Source organism: Aquarana catesbeiana, linkage group LG03 (genome assembly GCF_042186555.1).
Source record: "Aquarana catesbeiana isolate 2022-GZ linkage group LG03, ASM4218655v1, whole genome shotgun sequence".
Lineage (NCBI taxonomy): Eukaryota > Metazoa > Chordata > Amphibia > Anura > Ranidae > Aquarana > Aquarana catesbeiana.
Window position 1 is genome coordinate 171354393 of NC_133326.1, and position 18572 is coordinate 171372964.

Here is an 18572-nt window from a genome sequence, read left to right on the forward strand (position 1 = left end):
AGGTGTAGTGCTGTGTAGGTAGGTGTAGTGTTGTCAGGTAGGTGTAGTGCTGTGTAGGTAGGTGTAGTGTTGTCAGGTAGGTGTAGTGCTGTGTAGGTAGGTGTAGTGTTGTCAGGTAGGTGTAGTGTTGTCAGGTAGGTGTAGTGCTGTGTAGGTAGGTGTAGTGCTGTGTAGGTAGGTGTAGTGTTGTCAGGTAGGTGTAGTGTTGTGTAGGTAGGTGTAGTGCTGTGTAGGTAGGTGTAGTGTTGTCAGGTAGGTGTAGTGCTGTGTAGGTAGGTGTAGTGCTGTGTAGGTAGGTGTAGTGCTGTGTAGGTAGGTGTGGTGCTGTGTAGGTAGGTGTAGTGTTGTCAGGTAGGTGTAGTGCTGTGTAGGTAGGTGTAGTGTTGTCAGGTAGGTGTAGTGCTGTGTAGGTAGGTCTAGTGTTGTCAGGTAGGTGTAGTGTTGTCAGGTAGGTGTAGTGCTGTGTAGGTAGGTGTAGTGCTGTGTAGGTAGGTGTAGTGTTGTCAGGTAGGTGTAGTGCTGTGTAGGTAGGTGTAGTGTTGTCAGGTAGGTGTAGTGCTGTGTAGGTAGGTGTAGTGTTGTCAGGTAGGTGTAGTGCTGTGTAGGTAGGTGTAGTGTTGTCAGGTAGGTGTAGTGCTGTGTAGGTAGGTGTAGTGTTGTCAGGTAGGTGTAGTGCTGTGTAGGTAGGTGTAGTGTTGTCAGGTAGGTGTAGTGTTGTCAGGTAGGTGTAGTGCTGTGTAGGTAGGTGTAGTGCTGTGTAGGTAGGTGTAGTGCTGTGTAGGTAGGTGTAGTGTTGTGTAGGTAGGTGTAGTGCTGTGTAGGTAGGTGTAGTGTTGTCAGGTAGGTGTAGTGTTGTGTAGGTAGGTGTAGTGCTGTGTAGGTAGGTGTAGTGTTGTCAGGTAGGTGTAGTGCTGTGTAGGTAGGTGTAGTGTTGTCAGGTAGGTGTAGTGCTGTGTAGGTAGGTGTAGTGTTGTCAGGTAGGTGTAGTGCTGTGTAGGTAGGTGTAGTGCTGTGTAGGTAGGTGTGGTGCTGTGTAGGTAGGTGTAGTGTTGTCAGGTAGGTGTAGTGCTGTGTAGGTAGGTGTAGTGTTGTCAGGTAGGTGTAGTGCTGTGTAGGTAGGTGTAGTGTTGTCAGGTAGGTGTAGTGCTGTGTAGGTAGGTGTAGTGTTGTCAGGTAGGTGTAGTGTTGTCAGGTAGGTGTAGTGCTGTGTAGGTAGGTGTAGTGCTGTGTAGGTAGGTGTAGTGTTGTCAGGTAGGTGTAGTGTTGTCAGGTAGGTGTAGTGCTGTGTAGGTAGGTGTAGTGCTGTGTAGGTAGGTGTAGTGTTGTCAGGTAGGTGTAGTGTTGTCAGGTAGGTGTAGTGCTGTGTAGGTAGGTGTAGTGCTGTGTAGGTAGGTGTAGTGTTGTCAGGTAGGTGTAGTGTTGTGTAGGTAGGTGTAGTGCTGTGTAGGTAGGTGTAGTGTTGTCAGGTAGGTGTAGTGCTGTGTAGGTAGGTGTAGTGTTGTCAGGTAGGTGTAGTGCTGTGTAGGTAGGTGTAGTGTTGTCAGGTAGGTGTAGTGCTGTGTAGGTAGCCCCTCCTCCTCCTCCTCTAGTCAGCCACCTCCACTCATCTCAGCATATCAATCCCGCGACGTGAACGTAAGGGGGCGTGTCAATCAAGGCAGCTAATAGGAGATGAGACATGTTCCTGCGCATGTGCAGATTCCCCAGCTGTTACTGCCTTCTTAACCCGTTGTACTGGTGGCTGTTGTCCGGGTAACTATGTCATGAAGTCGGGGTGACAGCTGATGGTGGCTCTTGTGTTGAAGTCGGGATGATCCAGGTGAGAGATGGAGGGGGAGGGGTACCTGCTGGGATTGTGTCCCCCCATGATATGGATCAGACCAGGAGGGAGGATCAGTGTGTGCAGCTGGCAGAGATCGGGGCATGCAGTGTGTGTGATCTCCTAGTGATCAGTGTTCAGTCTGCACACCGACAGTCATTTCCTCCATCATAGTACAACCTGGACGTGTCCTGAGTGTTGTCTGATGGGAAGTGAAAGTGCAGACCCCCCTCCATGGCAGGACCAAGGCTGGAAACTCATTTCTACATACTGGCAGATCAGATTCTCTATGTCTTTGTGTGTGTTAGATCTCTATCTATTATATATATATATATATAATCACACACACACTTTGTCTCTATTAGCATGGATAGAGCAGCAAAGGGTTAAATCCCCGGCCAGGTTTTTATTGCTGATGGGTCATTGGTGAATCTTTTATCTGGATCTACCTTTGGCCTTGCTCACACTTGGTGTACTACAGCATACGCCCCTGTGAGGGTTGTGATTGCCCGCATTCCGTGTGCAGGTAGTTCCATTCATGTCAGTTGGGATGCAGCGGCTGCACAGACACATTTGCTGGTTATTTGAGATCCATGTGGGTCCCCAATCGCACACAGCCTGTGTTCAGGGCTGTACACCCATGTGCATGTCCCATAGAGAGCAGCGGCTGTGCCCGAACTGACATCAATGGGGACTGTCTGTATTAGGATGCACAGATCACCTGTATGTCCCTCGCAGGTAAACCTGACCCGTGTGTGTGTGTGTGTGTGTGTGAGAATGAGGCTGTGTGTGTTTTACCATTTCACCTTAATGTAAGATTAATACGGCGCCTCCATTCGCCCGCACACAGCAGTAGTTCAGATGACTGTGTGGTTGGATGTACTGTCGGTTGTCATAGTTGTGACCATTACCTGCACTTTCATCTCCCGATTAATCGTTTGTTTTATATTCACTAATGTTAAATGTTGGTAAATCTTTTTCCTAGATCTGCAGTTGGCGTGCTGGCTGTTTTGTATTTAGCAGGCCATAGATGAATCCCTCCCCCCTTTTTTTTTTTTTTAATCAACCAGGGAGGTAAAAAAACAAAACTAAAACAAAACCAATGGATGGAGGAAGGTTGCCCTCTGCTCTATTGTATTCTGACAGTGGGGACTTCTCCACTATCAGAATACTGGCTGCAGTGCTGATTGAATGAAAACTTCCCACCAACATTCCTGTTCAGGAGAAGCCGATCATTAGATCACTTCTCTCTAGTGCAGCAGTCCCCAAACTTTTTGGCACCAGGGACCGGTTTCACGGAAGTCAGTTTTCCCGGGGACCGAGGAGGAGGGGCTATTCACGGAGTTTGTCCTTAGTTCTCCTTCACATCACAGCCCCCTTTTACATCACATTAATGTAAAGGGGGCAATCACAGCCACCCCCCACCACAGTGCCCTTGCAGTCTGCCCTCCCTCTCCTCCAGCAGTGTAGCTGCTAACTTTTAATAAACAGACATGCGCCTGTCCCATGGTCCAGCGATGCGGCCACCCAAAGCCTCGCTCCTCTCCACAGGGCCGGCATTGCAAGTGTGGGCACCCAGCTGGGTGCGCACTGCGCATGCACGAGTTGCTCTGCGCTCTCTTGTGGCCAGGCAATCTTCTGGGACCTGTGACATGTCCCAAAAGATTGCAGAGGGGGAGAGGAGGAGTTGCCTAGGCAACAAGAGCAGGAAGTGGGAGCCGTATACCTGTCAAAACTAGGTACCTGCCCCCCCCCCTCAAAAAAAAAAAAAAAAAAAGAGTTGCATACCAAATGTGACATGTGAGGAGTGCTTAAAGCGCAAGTTCCCCTTTTGGGTGGAACTCGGCTTTAAATGGTTAAACTGAATGGGTTGTTTTACAAGGTGATCGTTTAAAATCTCTTTTAAGTCAGGGGGTATAGAGGAGATAGAACGCCTCCCCGCCGCCTGTCAAATACCCTCTAAAAAATGATCCAAACATGAATTGCTCTTCAGAGGGCACCAAAAGTGTGAAAGAGCCCTTAGTTACCAGCTGCAGGGAAACCACAGGCAATAGCAGCAACTAGTCCTTTGGCCTCTGACCTTCTTATTTTGCAGAGCATCCAGAGTCCACAGAGTCCAGTAGTTCCTCTTTACACTAGAAATGGAAACGTGCTCTGCTTGTAGAAAGGGGAGAATGTGGGAGAAATGTTGCTTCAGTAAGCACTCGTCTTTATTGAGCCATTCAGCACATCCACCCATCCAAGAGAACCAGTCGCAATGTGTATTTAGAATAATCATTCCCGGCCACATTGTTTTATTTCTCTTTGGGTAGAGAAACAAAGGTTTCCCTTGCTTTATATGGCTGTTTGTAGCCCTGATGGAGAGATTTCACCTTTTTGTTCTCTCTAATGAAGCTGTCAGTTTATTGACCGGTTTGGACCTCACAATTGCTTAAATTGTTGATTGCCTAAAGCAGTGATTCTCGGCCTCAGTCCTCAAGTACCCCCAACAGGCCATGTTGCCATTGACACCGATTTAAAGCACCTTTGCAAAATAAAGGAAAACCTGCAAACATGGCCTGTTGGGGGTACTTGAGGACTGAGGTTGAGAACCAATGGCCTAAAGCAGGGATATGCATTTAGCGGACCTCCAGCTGTTGCAGGACTACAAGTCCCAAGAGGCATAGCAAGACTCTGACAGCCACAAGCATGACACCCAGAGGCATGATGGGACTTGTAGTTTTGCAACAGCTGGAGGTCCGCTAATTGCATATGCCTGGCCTAAAGTGTTGCTTGTTATACTCTCAGTAGAACCTAAGGGGTTAATCCTAAACATTGTGTAAAAAAGACTGATCCTGCCTTCTCTGATCCTCCTCTTCTTGCACTGTCCTCAATCCATCTCTTGATAAGACAAAGTCTTTGGAGTCACTCTGCACATGCTCAGTTTGGTGTGTATTGCTAGAGAGTTGTGTTTTTTTTTTTTTTTTTTTTCCCTCTTGTGAGGGTGCATATGATCAGCACCGGGCCAATCAGAGGTCCTGGACAGTCAGAGTAGAATGAAAACTCCTCCTACAAGCTTTAACCAGACACCTATAGAAGTAGCAAGACTGCTATGTACTGCTGATGAGAAAAGGTGTTTATCAGTTTATATTTACTAAAAGAATTCCATTTCCATGTTCTGTGGGAGGCCAGATATAGTGAATGCAGGGTCCCGGGTTTAGTAACGCACTTTAAGTTATTGTAATTACTTGATGTAATTGTTTTTATGTGCTATTCCCAGAGGATGGAAAGTGGCACTAGCGTGCCCCTATAGTGTGCAGTATACAGGGGTCTCTGGGGGGGAGGGGACCTGCTGTGCACTCACTGGGGATTTGACTCAGGAAGCGCTCTTTGCTGTGATGCTGTCTGGTGAGCTGTCGCTGTACCTGTCACTTGCGGCTGTAGATCCACGTATGCTGGCACCGCTCCCACCTACTGAAGGGGCAATGCTGACAATACACAAATCATGTACACACCTTTTACGTAGGCTTTTCCTCACCAGTTCCAACAAACAATTCCAAATAATAATAACTGGTATTTATAAACCAAGTGATAGTATGGAGTCTGAAAGGGATGAGGGGCCCAGGTGTATTTTGAGTGCAAATCCATGGCCAGCACTTATTGCATGTACCCGCTCCCACAAGTGGTCACATGTGAGGGAGCCTGGGTACGAATGGTTTATATCCAGGGTTGCCACCCAGCTTATGATTTTGCACACAGGCTCACTGCAATCAGAAAATGCTCCTGGAAAGATAAAATTGCTGACACTGTGCCACATGCATTTGCCTGAGCTCAGTACCGATAATGCACACTTAAAGGGTAACTCCACTTATGGAGAAAAAATGTAACAAGTAAAAAATAATAATAATATAGTGTATACAACTGCACCACAAGTCCTTTTGTAATTAAAGTGGAGTTCCACCCACTTTTACAACTCTTCAGCATCCCTCACTAAACTGTGCACTGTAAACGAATTGGATATTTTTTAATTTTTTTTTCTCAGCACCTACTGTATATCTGCTGTATTCATTTTTCACTTCCTCCTCCCTGGCCGCGGCCCATCGCATCATTTCCTGTTTTCAATGCCTTCTGGGAAGGTGCGGCAACTTCCTCTGAAACTGCCGTTGCTGTGGAAACCTGACCTGAAACCTATTGCACTGCTTGTGCTGCACTGAGCATGTGTGAGATCTGCAAGGATGAGATCCAGGAAGAAATACAGTCTGGCTTCAGATGCCCACACTTAAGATGGCCACGGCCTGCTGCAAGTTTATAAAATAACAAACTACTGCTATAAAATAACAAAATAGACCTTAGTTTACAGACTAACTTTACTAGAATACATTAAGATGGTGTATTATAGGGGTATTTTTATTTAAAAAGTATAATTTTGGCCGGAACACCACTTTAAATGTTCTTAAAGCGGAGTTCCACCCATTTTTGTGTTTATTAAAAGTCAGCAGATAGAAAAAGTGTAGCTGCTGACTTTTAATAAACACACACTCGCCTGTCCCACGGTCCAGCGATGTGGCCGCCTAAAACCTCGCTCCTCTCCCCCTCCTCTCTGCAGCACTCACATCTCTACTGTGTGCACAGCTTGCAGCTTCACAGCCGGGTGCACACTGCACATGCACCTGCATTGGCCAGGCAATCTTCTGGGACCTGTGACATGTGCCAGAAGATTGCTGGGGGGAGGAGCTGCCTAGAGCAGAAATGGGAGCTGGGTACCTGTGAAAACTAGGTACCCGCCCCCCCCAAAAAAATGACATGTCAAATGTGGCATGTCAGAGGGTCTGGATTCCTTAAAGTGGAAGTTCCACTTTTGGGTGGAACTCCTGCTTTTAAACATTACCTTACCCTTTCAATATGCAGCTCTGTCATTTTCTGTAAAATGCAATATGGCAACCTGGAGCTGTTCTGTACATAGTTGCTGTACAGAACACCCCTTGAAAATGTCACTTCCTGCTTGTGTGATTGGCTTACTGTCCCCCCCCCCCCCCCCCCCCCCCACATCTTTAAACCATTGAAGGCTATGGAACCAAAAACCAGAAAAAAAGTCCCTGGTCCTTTCCATAAAATGCACAGATGTGAACTACATCCATAGGAAACCATGTTAAATGGACTAGTATGTTTCTGCAAAACTGAAAATGCACTAAAAAAATGCAAGTGCAGCAGCTGACAATTGTAAAACCACTCCCATACAGATTCACTCTCCACATGGACACAGACAAACAAATGACTATCTTCAGAATAACAAAAAATTGGAATCTGAAACAAAGTTTGGTAAAATCCCTGCAATGTACATAGATCACCCATCGGGCAATGTGTTTTGTTTTTTTTTTTTTTTCCAACAAAAGCGGAGTTACTTTTCAAAGAGCAACTCTAGTTACCCCCCCCCCCCCCCCCAACCGAAAAATAAAAAAAAAAGCAACTGCAAATGCTGTAGCTGCTGACTTTTTTTAATAGGAAACTTAACTGTGCTGAGATCCAGCCAGGCCGGTTCTTCGGCGGTACCCAGTGCCTCCATGCTAAATGTGGGGAGCCGGCTATGACTTCTTGTGGTTCCACAGCTGGCTTCTCACTGCCCATGTGTGGGCCACACTGTGCTGTGTGAACGGTCCCATAGCCTTCTGAGACCTGTGATGTGTGCCGAGAGGCTGCGGGCACCAGGGTCAACTTCCACTCAGATCACCTAGGTGGTCCGAAAAGAAGTGGGGGCGTCTACCTGTCAAAACCAGGTACCCACTCCCATTCAAAAAATAAATAAAAGTTGAAGAGCGGGAGAGAAAGCAGAACTTTCTGAACCTTTTGGGTGAAGTTCCGTGTTAAATTTCCTATAACAAAGGTGCTGTGGAGATTATATGAAAGAAAACAAGTTTTGTTGCAGCTGAAGTTTTAGGCATGGACTATTATTTTCATGGTTACATTGGTGCAAGCTGGACTAAATGTGCCATATGCCATCCTGGAGGATCCCTGTGGAATCTGGAAAGCATTGCTGCTGGCCTCCAGGTTCTGTGCTGAGCTGCTGCCCTCATGCTTGGTGAACACAGGAGGACGCTCACTTGGCACAGGCATCATTCAGGGAACACATTGTGTTTTATCAATTAATGCAAAGACGTGTCTGATTGGACAGGAGGCTGTAGAGGTGGCTTGGTGATATCACAATCTTCACCTCATTCAATCCGAGAACTCTTTGCACTCATTGGGAAAATGTAAAGTGTTCCCTGAATGGTGCTTGTGCCAAGCAAGTGTCCTCCTGTGTTCACTGAGCACAGGACCTGGAAGCTAGCAGCAATTTCCAGCTTCCACTGGGATCCCCAAGTTTTGGAACATGCATACTTGCAATGGTCCAAGCTAGATCAATGCATTCTATGCAAAATGACGTAAGGGTTTGAGTCAAACATCTCAGCACACATCAGCACTTTGACCTTCCTTGTAGCATTGAGGCCTGGTTTACACCTATGCATTTTTTTTTTAGTGTGTTTTTCAGGTTTTGCAGAAATGCACTAAAGTCCATTTAACATGGTTTCCTATGGGTCACGTTCACATCTATGCATTTTATGGAAAGGGCCAGGGACTTTTTTCTGTTTTTTGATTCCATAGGCTTCAATGGATCAAAAATGTGTATTGAAAAACGCCATATGCACCTGGAATATGCAAACTGCAACCTGCATAGGTGTGAACCAGGCCTTAATATCCTCGCTTTCTTCTTCAGGGCTTGAAAAGGCAGGCAGAACTTTTCTCAAAAGTCACACAGGAGCTGCCTGCACATTGGTATTCAGTGAACATGTGCTCAAGGCCAAAAGTGAGAGCTAATGCTTGTGTATATGCCTTTTATCTCCTGGGTTTAAATTTAATGCGTACTTTTATGCTTGTATGCTTTTTAAAAGCGTGTAAAACATTTAAAATGCACATCTGTTTGGTCTAATCACATGTCTTTGGAATTAGAAATAACTTATTCTTCAGTGTATTTTTCAGATGATCACAAGGATGCATTTTTGATTTGTTGCCATAGAGCTCTCTTAGATATGTTTTTACATGCTCTTACTGCACAGGAATAGGTCCAGTCATTATTATTTATTATTATTATTATTATTATTATTATTATTATTATTATTATTTTTAAAAAAGAAAATGTAAACATGATTGTGGGAGGGGATAGAGTAGCTGGTGATTTCCAGGTACAGTTTGCTGCTGAGCCAGGGATGTGGGGGAGCGCACAGATATGGGGCGGCACAGTGGTGCAGTGGGTAGCACTTTCGCCTAGCAGTAAGAAGGGTCGCTGGTTCGAATCCCAACCACGACACTACCTGCTTGGAGTTTGCATGTTCTCCCTGTGCCTGCGTGGGTTTCCTCTGGGTACTCCGGTTTCCTCCCACACTCTAAAGACATGCTGGTAGGTTAATTGGATCCTGTCTAAAATTGTCCCTAGTATGTATGAATGTGAGTTTAGGGACCTTAGATTGTAAGCTCCTTGAGGGTAGGGACTGATGTGAATGTACAATGTATATGTAAAGTGCTACGTAAATTGACGGCGCTATATAAGTACCTGAAATAAATAAAAATAAAATACATTGTTAATGAATAAGCAAACCTATATGAGAAAAACTGGTGTGCAGAAAGCACCGTACCACAAAGTGGTGGATTAAATGCATACCGTGTCATTACGTGCTCTGCTGGGGTACCAACCACTCTCCCAGTTGAGGGACCACCATGAGAAGCGATGTCATGTGTTGGTGGTGGCCACAAATCAGCCAAGCACTATGTAGCACTCCACTACCCCCAAGGAGCCTTTACAGATTCCAGTGGCTGGGTCGGCTCACCACAGAACAGAGACTTTTACTAGGGTTGTTAACAGGTGGATGTCAGTTACTTTTAGTCAATTTATTTATTTTTTTTTTTTATCACCATAAAATCAGGGGGAGAGAAGCACAGGACACCTACAGAACATTGCAGATCCCAAGAAAAATCCTGCTCCCAGCTTTCACAGGTAAAAAGAACCTTTAGGCTGGGTTCACGTATACAGTGAATATAAAAAGTCTACACACCCCTATTAAAATGTCAGGTTTCTGTGATGTAAAAAGAAAAGAGACAAAGATAAATTATTTCAGAACTTTTTTTCCACCTTTTTAATGTGACCTATAAACTGTACAACTCACTTGAAAAACAAATTGAAAAAGATAAAAAACGAAAATAATGTGGTTGCATCAATGTGCACACCCCCTTATAACTGGGGAAGTAGCTGTGTTCAGAATTTAAGCAATCCCATCCAAACTCATGTTAAATAGGAGCCGATACACACCCGCCATCATATATTTTTTTTTTTTTTGCCTCTGGTTAACCCCAAATAAAGTTCACTTGTTCCAGTAGGTCTTTCCTGACATTTTCTTAGTCGCATCCTACAGCAAAAGCCATAGTTGCAGAGCAATTCCAAAGAATCAGAGGGATCTCATTGTTAAAAAGTATCAGGAGAAGGGTACAAAAGAATTTCCAAGGCATTAGAGATACCATGGAACACAAGGAAAACAGTCATCAAGTGGAGAACATATGGCACAATAGTGACATTACCAAGAACTGGACGTCCCTCCAAAATTGATGAGAAGAAAACTGGTCAGGAAGGCTGCCAAGAGGCCTACAGCAACATTAAAGGAGCTGCAGGAATATCTGGCAAGTACTGGCTGTGTGGTACATGTGACAACAATTTCCCATATTCTTCATATGTCTGGGCTATGGGGTAGAGCGGCAAGAAAAACATCCAAGCCTGGCTAAATTTTGCAAAAACACATCTCAAGTCTCCCAAAAGCATGTGGGGAAAATGGCATGGCACATCTTGACTTTGCAATATTTGCCCCCTCTTCTTTGCAAAAACACTCCAAATCTGTCAGATTGGGAGGGCATCTCCTGTGCCCTCTTCAGATCTCCCCACAGATTTTTTTTTTTTTTTTTAAATCAGATTCAGGTCTGGGCTGTGGCTGGGCCATTCCAAAACTTTAATCTTCTTCTAGTGAAGCCATTCCTTTGTTGATCTAGCTGTATGTTTTGGGTCGTTATGCTGAAAGATTAAGTTCCTCTTCATGTTCAGCTTCCTAGCAGAAGCCTGAAGGTTTTGTGCCAATATTGACTGGTATTTGGAACTGTTCCTAAATTCTCTCTACCTTAATTAAGGCCCCTGTTCCAGCTGAAGAAAAACAGCCCCAAAGCATGATGCTGCTACCACTATGCTTCACAGTGGGTATGGTGTTCTTTTGGTGATGTGCAGTGTTGTTTTTGTGCCAAACATATCTTTTGGAATTATGGCCAAAAAGTTCAACCTTGGTTTTATCAGACCAGAACACATTTTCCCACATGCTTTTGGGAGACTTCAGATGTGTTTTTGCAAAATTTAGCCAGGCTTGGATGTATTTCTTGCCGCTCTACCCCATAGCCCAGACATATGAAGGATACGGGAAATTGTTGTCACATGCACCACACAGCCAGTACTTGTCAGATATTCCTGCAGCTCCTTTAATGTTGCTGTAGGTCTCTTGGCAGCCTCCCTGACCAGTTTTCCTCTCGTCTTTTCATCCATTTTGGAGGGACGTTCAGTTCTTGGTAATGTCGCTGTTGTGCCATATGTTCTCCATTTGATGACTGTTTTCATTGTTTTCCATGGTATCTCTAATGCTTTGGAAATTCCTTTTGTATCCTTCTCCTGACTGATGCCTTTTAAAAATGAGATCCCTCTGATGCTTTGGAAGCTTTCTGCGGACCATGGCTTTTGCTGTAGGATGTAACTAAGAAAATGTCAGGAAAGACCTACTAGAATACCTGAACTTTTGTTTTGAGGTTTAATCAGAGGCACTTTAAATGATGGCAGGTGTGTACTGATTCCTATTTAACATGAGTTTGAATGTGATTGCTTAATTCTGAACACGGCTACATCCCCAGTTATAAGAGGGTGTGCACACTAATGCAACCGCGTTATTTTAGTTTATTTTTACTTCCCTCTAAAAGATTTCAGTTTTGTTTTTCAATTGAATTGTACAATTTATAGGTCACATTAAAGGTGAAAAAAAAGTTCAGAAATTCTTTTATCTTTTGTCTCATTTTGTTTTACATCACAGAAATCTGACTTTTTAACAGGGGGTTTATAGACTTGTGGGGGCTAGAAGAGCTCCGTTATGAGGAACGACTACAAACATTAAACTTCTTCTCCTTGGAGAAGAGGCATTCAAGGGAGAATATGATCACAATAAACAAATCTTGAAATGGTGACTAGCTTCGGGAGGAAACTATTTAACCTAACGTCTCTAAAGACACAACAAAGTTGGATGGGAAGCAGTTCAGTCGTAAACTGTCTAAAGGATTCTTTACTGTTGGAGCGGTAAGGCTGTGGAAGTTCCCTTCTACAGTTGGTGTCAGCAGAATGCTTGGATAAATAAATAAATAAATAAAACTTGTGTGTTTCTTAGTCAGCACAATGTACTGGGAAATGGTAGTGACATAAACACACAGTCACGCACGTGCTCATGCACACACGTTGAACTGGATAGACCAGTCTCTTTATTCAACCTTACCAAATATGTAGTCTCTTTTGTAGCCTCTTCCTATTTACATGCATGGCAGCCTCTTATAGTAATCGTCAGAAGCCTATGTTACAGTGCAGGAACACAACTGGGAGAAAGGGACAGAGCATTGCCACCATATAACAGGAATCATCTGAAAAAAGGACCTTCATAGCAAGATCATCGGCTATTATTTTAATGACTGCTGCAGATGGAAAACTATTGCAAATTACTTTTGAAATGTTGTTTTCGCTTAAAATGAATAATGCTTGTGCAAGGTCTCTGTCTTTGAAAAAAAACTTTTTTTCTTTTTTTTAAAAAACTTTCCTGTGCAACTATCAAGTCTCTCTTTGAGTCTGTTCACATTATTCTCCATATATAGTTTGTAGTGTTAACCACTCCATTGCACATGTATGGTGGGAACAGGATCTGATTAATGCAAATCAACGCATCTGGTCAAAAAAAATTGCATAAAATTGCTTTTTTATACTATGAGGTGTGATTAAATGTGTTCTTTTATTGAAAAAAAATGAGATTTAAATGCAGTGATTTGCTTGCTATATACCTGGTTTGGAAAATTGTGCTATTGATCCCTGGATCCTACTACTACTACTACTACTACTACTACTACTCCTACTCATGCTTCTATTGTCTGTTGGGTTGAATAGAGGTCCATTGGTCACTGGTAATGTAAAGCCTAGTACACACTAGGCTCAGGAAGAGCCATTGTACTAACTATCCAATGTTAGTACAGCGATCTATTGTGTTGTTCTGACAGGGGGATGGGCCCCCCCGCCAGAGCACAACGGTCACCGCTCTCAGCCAATGGCTGAGAGCGCTGATCGGCAGACCTTTTTCCGGTCATGCCCCTTCGGCTATCGTACACACGGGCTGAATGTCGGCTGGGTTTTATTGTCCCGGACGATACCGCCCGGCATTCGGCTCATGTGTTTTTAAGATTTAGTCTTTCAGTAATGCAACTAAGTCGCTCGTGTGCTCCCAGTGTTTTCTCAACCATTAGCTAGCAGTTGGATATAGCTCTTTTAGGCAAGCAAGGTTCATATCAAAGTGTTGAGATTTGCTGTTATCCTAAGAAAACAGTTTGATTTTAATTTGACATTATGCGTTTTTGGTCACCACACCTTATATGTATGATGTAAGGGGTTCTTATGTTTGCAGTATCTCATTCAGTGTTCTTTGTGCTTCTCCAGGCAAGAAGTCACCCTGAAGTGAACATTCCAGGGATTTTTCTGTTACAAGTAGTGAAACATCAGTGCTTCCTTCACAAGTGGGTGCTCTCTATATACAGATTATGTTCTGAAGGCTTCAGCTTCCTTGTTGTCAGGTGTATGCTATAATACACAGAACACTAATTTAATGACTGAAGAACATTCTCCGTTTATAATGGACGACTATACCACCAGGACCTATGGAACAGGTGGCCAGGACAACAGACCTTTGTTTGGGGAGACCTCTGCCAGGGTAGGTACTTTGTGCCATTTTTGGTTATATTATAGATTAGCTTAAAGTGAATATTTTAGTAGTTCTACAAGCATGTATGAATAAATTCTTTATGTCATAATGTGACTTTACCTAGGCTCAGATGATGTCATCAGTCTGCTGCAGACAGGCGGTGACATTTTCTCAGTCTCTTCTTCCTCGGTGATCAGATTGCAGCACTTCACAGGGTGAGAGGCCGCAGCAGGGGTTGTTCTGTGTCTGACATTCATGAACATGGCTAAGAATGTCAGTCAACTAAGGAGTTACATTTGGCCAACTCTGGGCAAGTATTTCACTCCAGAAAGTAAATGCTGACCTTGAGTGATGCCTGAACAAAGATGGCCTCGTCCTTCAGATGAAGACATTGTCAGAGGGGTATACTATGATCTTTGTAAAAGATTTATAAATACCTGTCAGTGCACCGCATCCTAGCACATTATGTTAAACGTACCTTAAAACAAAGCGCACTGTCACTGCTGCAGGCGCTTCCGTCTTCACCCTGTCTTCCTTCTGGGTTCGCAGACTCCGGCTGCGTGACTGGCCCGAGCCTTGATGACGTCACTACCGCGCATGCACACGTGGGAGCCCCCGTTTATGGTACAGGACCCTAAAGAAGCAGCCCAGGTGGGCGTTATTTCAGAGCGCATGTGCCGGTAATGTCACCGGCTGCATGTACAGTAAATATCTCCTAAACGGTGCATGTTTTAAGAGATATTTACACTACATATAGATAAGTCTTGTTATAAGCTTACCTATAGGTAAAAGTCAGAGATGGGAGTTTACTCCCACTTTTAAGTTTTGGCTTGAGATATACGTTAAAGAGTTTGTAAACTGCTGGGCCCTTTTACCCCCCCCCCCTCTTACCTGCAGGGCAAAGGCATAATTTATTAGTATGCATCACATACTAGCACATTATGTGAAACTTACCTGAAAACCAAGCTTTCCAGCGATTGTGAAGCTTCCATCTTCACCTGTATCAAAAAAATATAAATATAATAAAAAGTCTTTAAAACATTAGCAGTGCTTAAGAAGTTCATATGTGAAATAAAATATAAATAAAGATGAAAAGTTCCACTTGTGTCTTAATTGTGTACAGCAGGGTGTGGGTGGTAGCTGATCCATTTATAAAGAATGTTGAACACCAACTCTCTGCTGATCAAAATGCCAGATAAATCCTTCACCACATTGCTTTTATGGGAATCCCCTATAGGTAATTCACTTACCAGAAGGTGATGGGTTAACAGCGTGCCTTTCACTGGTTTAATATCGACGGACTTAGTTCACTCAAATAGGACTGGATCCGTGGGTAGCTGTATGGTCATGCCCTGACGCGCGTTTTCCCAATGCTTTCCTCCGCCCTCTGACGAAAGCATTGAGGAAACGCGCGTCAGGGCATGACCATACAGCTACCCACGCCATTGTTCTTCTGTGATACCTTACCCGGGAATACCGCTCTCAGCGGTAATAAGGTATATCGGGACTCAACGATCTATGATGCATGCCTATATTATTTTAATACATTGTAAGTGTACATCTATATGGGATCACTTTGCTTTTTAAATAAAAGTATTTTAATTTACTGGATTACACTATGGGCACTTCTATTTCTTCGCTCGTTATGAGCTTAATTTAGATGGAAGTATGCAGAGTGCGCTGAGAGCTATCCAAATATCCAGTCCTATTTGAGTGAAATAAGTCTGTCAATATTAAACCAGTGAAAGGCACGCTGTTAACCCATCACCTTCTGGTAAGTGAATTACCTATAGGGGATTCCCATAAAAGCAATGTGGTGAAGGATTTATCTGGCATTTTGATCAGCAGAGAGTTGGTGTTCAACATTCTTTATAAACGGATCAGCTACCACCCCACACCCTGCTGTACACAATTAAGACACAAGTGGAACTTGTCATCTTTATTTATATTTTATTTCACATATGAACTTCTTAAGCGCTGCTAATGTTTTAAAGACTTTGTTTTTTTACCATATATTTTTTTTTTTTTTTTTTTTTTTTTTTTATACAGTTTACATTTTTATAGTAGCAGCTAAATATATTTTTATTTTATCATATTTTTTTTGCATGAGCGCTGAGGGAGAAATACTTTGTTTCCATTGTCACCTGTCTTGATTCCAGGTTTGCGGACTCCGCCTCTGTGACTGGCCGGAGCCCCGATGACGTCAATCCCACACATGCATGCTGGATCCAACTGTCACGCCACAGGGCTCTGAGGGAACGACATGGGTGGCCGTTCCCTCAGAGCGCATTCGCCAGTGATTTCCGTAAATATCTTCTAAACGGTGCATATATAGGAGATATTTACACTACCTATAGGTATGCCTTATTATAGGCTTACCTGTAGGTAAAATTCAAAGATTTACTTCCTCTTTAAAACAGTGTTTCTCAGCCCAGGGTTGTGTAGTAGAACTGTAGGGTACCTCCTAGAGCGGGGGTCGGCAACCCAAGAGATCACAGTCTGGACTTGCTGACCCACCATCCGGGAGCATGAAACAGAGTGCACTGCAGAAGGACTACTTGTAAAGATGGAGCTGTAGTAGGGAGCAAGAGCTGCATAAGCCAATGCCTCCTCTGTAGTGCTGACTCCTGTCCTATGCAGAGTGGCCACATTTACTTGAATAGGACCTGATTGGCAGGCGGTAGCATGCACCAAAAGCAACAGGGGGCTTAATTCCTGCTGCAGCATGTGTACACCTTTTTGGCTGCTGCCTCAGCAGCTAAAGGGGGTAGGGATTGGGGCAGTAAAACCGGAACTCGACCACAGGATTTTATGTGTAAACGAGCCCTAAGAATGCTCCTGCCAAATGCAACTAAGGGCTCGTTTACAAGTGCAGCAAGCATTGCTGCTTCTCCAAAAAAGCGATCTGAGTGTGTTTTGACAGGTGGTGAGCAGGAGATATGTTGCCTTCTCACCACTTGATTTAAATCCATGACTGGTGTGCAACACACACAATTTAGACACAATAGTACGGCAAGTAGAGGTTTAAATCAGGTTTGAGGAGACAACACTGTGCCCTGTGATCTTTGACTTCTCCCATGTTGTTCAGGTAGATCTCCACCTCTTTAAGGTTGCCTACCCCTGTCCTAGAGGTTGCTAGGGGTTCCTTGAGCAATTTCTTCCTCTCAGATAAGTTTCCCACTGACACCATTGATCTTTTTAGCTATCTATATGGGGGTAATTCTTCCCAAAGACCACAAGTGTAAGGAGCATTCTTCCCACTGATTATCACACTAAGGCCCCTTTCACACGCATTGTGCAGAGTGGACACGGACACAGCCTGCTGCTCTCCATGGGGCTGTCGGATGGAAACAGACCGCATGCCCATTTCCATCTGATTGTCATACGCTCTGATCCGCTGGACGGATGGCACATGTATCCCCATCTGTCTGAATTTGGCGGATCAGATGCCGACTGGTTACAGCAGACACATGTCCGCTGACATCCACCACCCCATAGAGAACAATGGATGGTCCAATCGGGTCCACCTGAAAAAACGGACAGGCAGACCCAAAGGGTCCATTGGTATGAAAGGGGCCTAATATATCATGCGTTGTAGATATAGTAATTCTTAGCAGGGGTGGTTCCTCTGTGTTGAAAAGGTTGAATAAAGCTGCTTTTATGGTTTCTCTTCTTTTATGGTGACCCCCTGTGACAGGCTTTCTTTGTGGCAGTTTGGCTCTTATATTTCCCATAAAGGTCTAATAATTTAGGTCCATTATAATTATGCATTCAATATGTACAGAGTGAAATGAGATAAAGGAGACCTTTTGGTTTTAGTTATGTGGGTTGGTGAACTCCGCACATTGATGTAGATTATTATTAATTATATAATTAGGGTTTTTTAAAATTTTGCTTGTTCCCATCCTGTCTGATCATTAATATTTGTGCTTTGATTTTTTTTTTTTTTTTTTTTTTTTCTTTTTACTATTTTGTCTTTGAGCATGTTGGATTTAGGCATGTTTGATAACACTTTGAGTCATGATTATTCATTTGCAGATTTATAATCAGGAACCATTTTTGTGTGTGTGTGGTGTGGTGTGGTGGGTTTTTTTTTTTTTTCATTGTAATGTTTTTACTTTTACTGTAAAATCGGAAAAACCCTTCGTCAAACTTTTCTAACCTCAGGCATGGATAGCTGCAATAAATCATTCATTCTTTTACACGAGGAGTGGACTTATGACTCTTGAAATGATTGCACAAGATTACAAGAAGTTCTGGTTTTCAGTTCTTGTGTACAAAATGACCTAGTATTGCTCACAAATGGCTTTTGAAGAAGAGGTAATGAAGAACACAAAGAATTTGCAATGTTGACTTAATGCAAGATAACCTAAGTACCCTCCAGCTTACTTTTTGGATGCTCCTAAGCTGTTCCTCTCAGGCAAGGCCATACATTATGCAGTTTTCTTTTTTTAACCATGGGTTGAAAGCTTGATTTTTTTTTTTTTTTTTTCCCCCCCCTTCAACACAGTTAGTATTGAAATCCCTTCCACAGTGCTATTGTGTTTTTGCTGGTGGAGAGCCTTCCAACATCGGCAGAATACAGTGATCGCTGCTTGTGGTTAGAGCTGCTGGCATGATCCGGCAAAAAAAGAGTGTGTGTGTGTGTGTGTGTGATATCTATCTATCTATCTATCTATCTATCTCATTATGAGAAAGGTAATAAGTCCTAATCATCCTTT

At 43.5% G+C, this 18572-nt stretch overlaps 1 protein-coding gene across 2 annotated transcripts in view; it reads left to right on the plus strand.

The window, feature by feature from the left end:
* The first annotated feature begins 1661 nt into the window (after positions 1–1661).
* The window catches only part of TMEM243 (transmembrane protein 243), a 30879-nt gene continuing 13968 nt past the window's right edge, over positions 1662–18572 (plus strand). The window contains exons 1-3 of one of the 2 annotated variants that reach the window (XM_073619535.1): positions 1662–1819; positions 9754–9824; positions 13590–13860. In XM_073619535.1, the coding sequence (XP_073475636.1) occupies positions 13756–13860 (105 nt within the window). In that variant the 5' untranslated portion in view covers positions 1662–1819; positions 9754–9824; positions 13590–13755. The remainder of the gene's footprint in view (positions 1820–9753; positions 9825–13589; positions 13861–18572) is intronic. The other variant, XM_073619534.1, reaches the window with a different exon arrangement.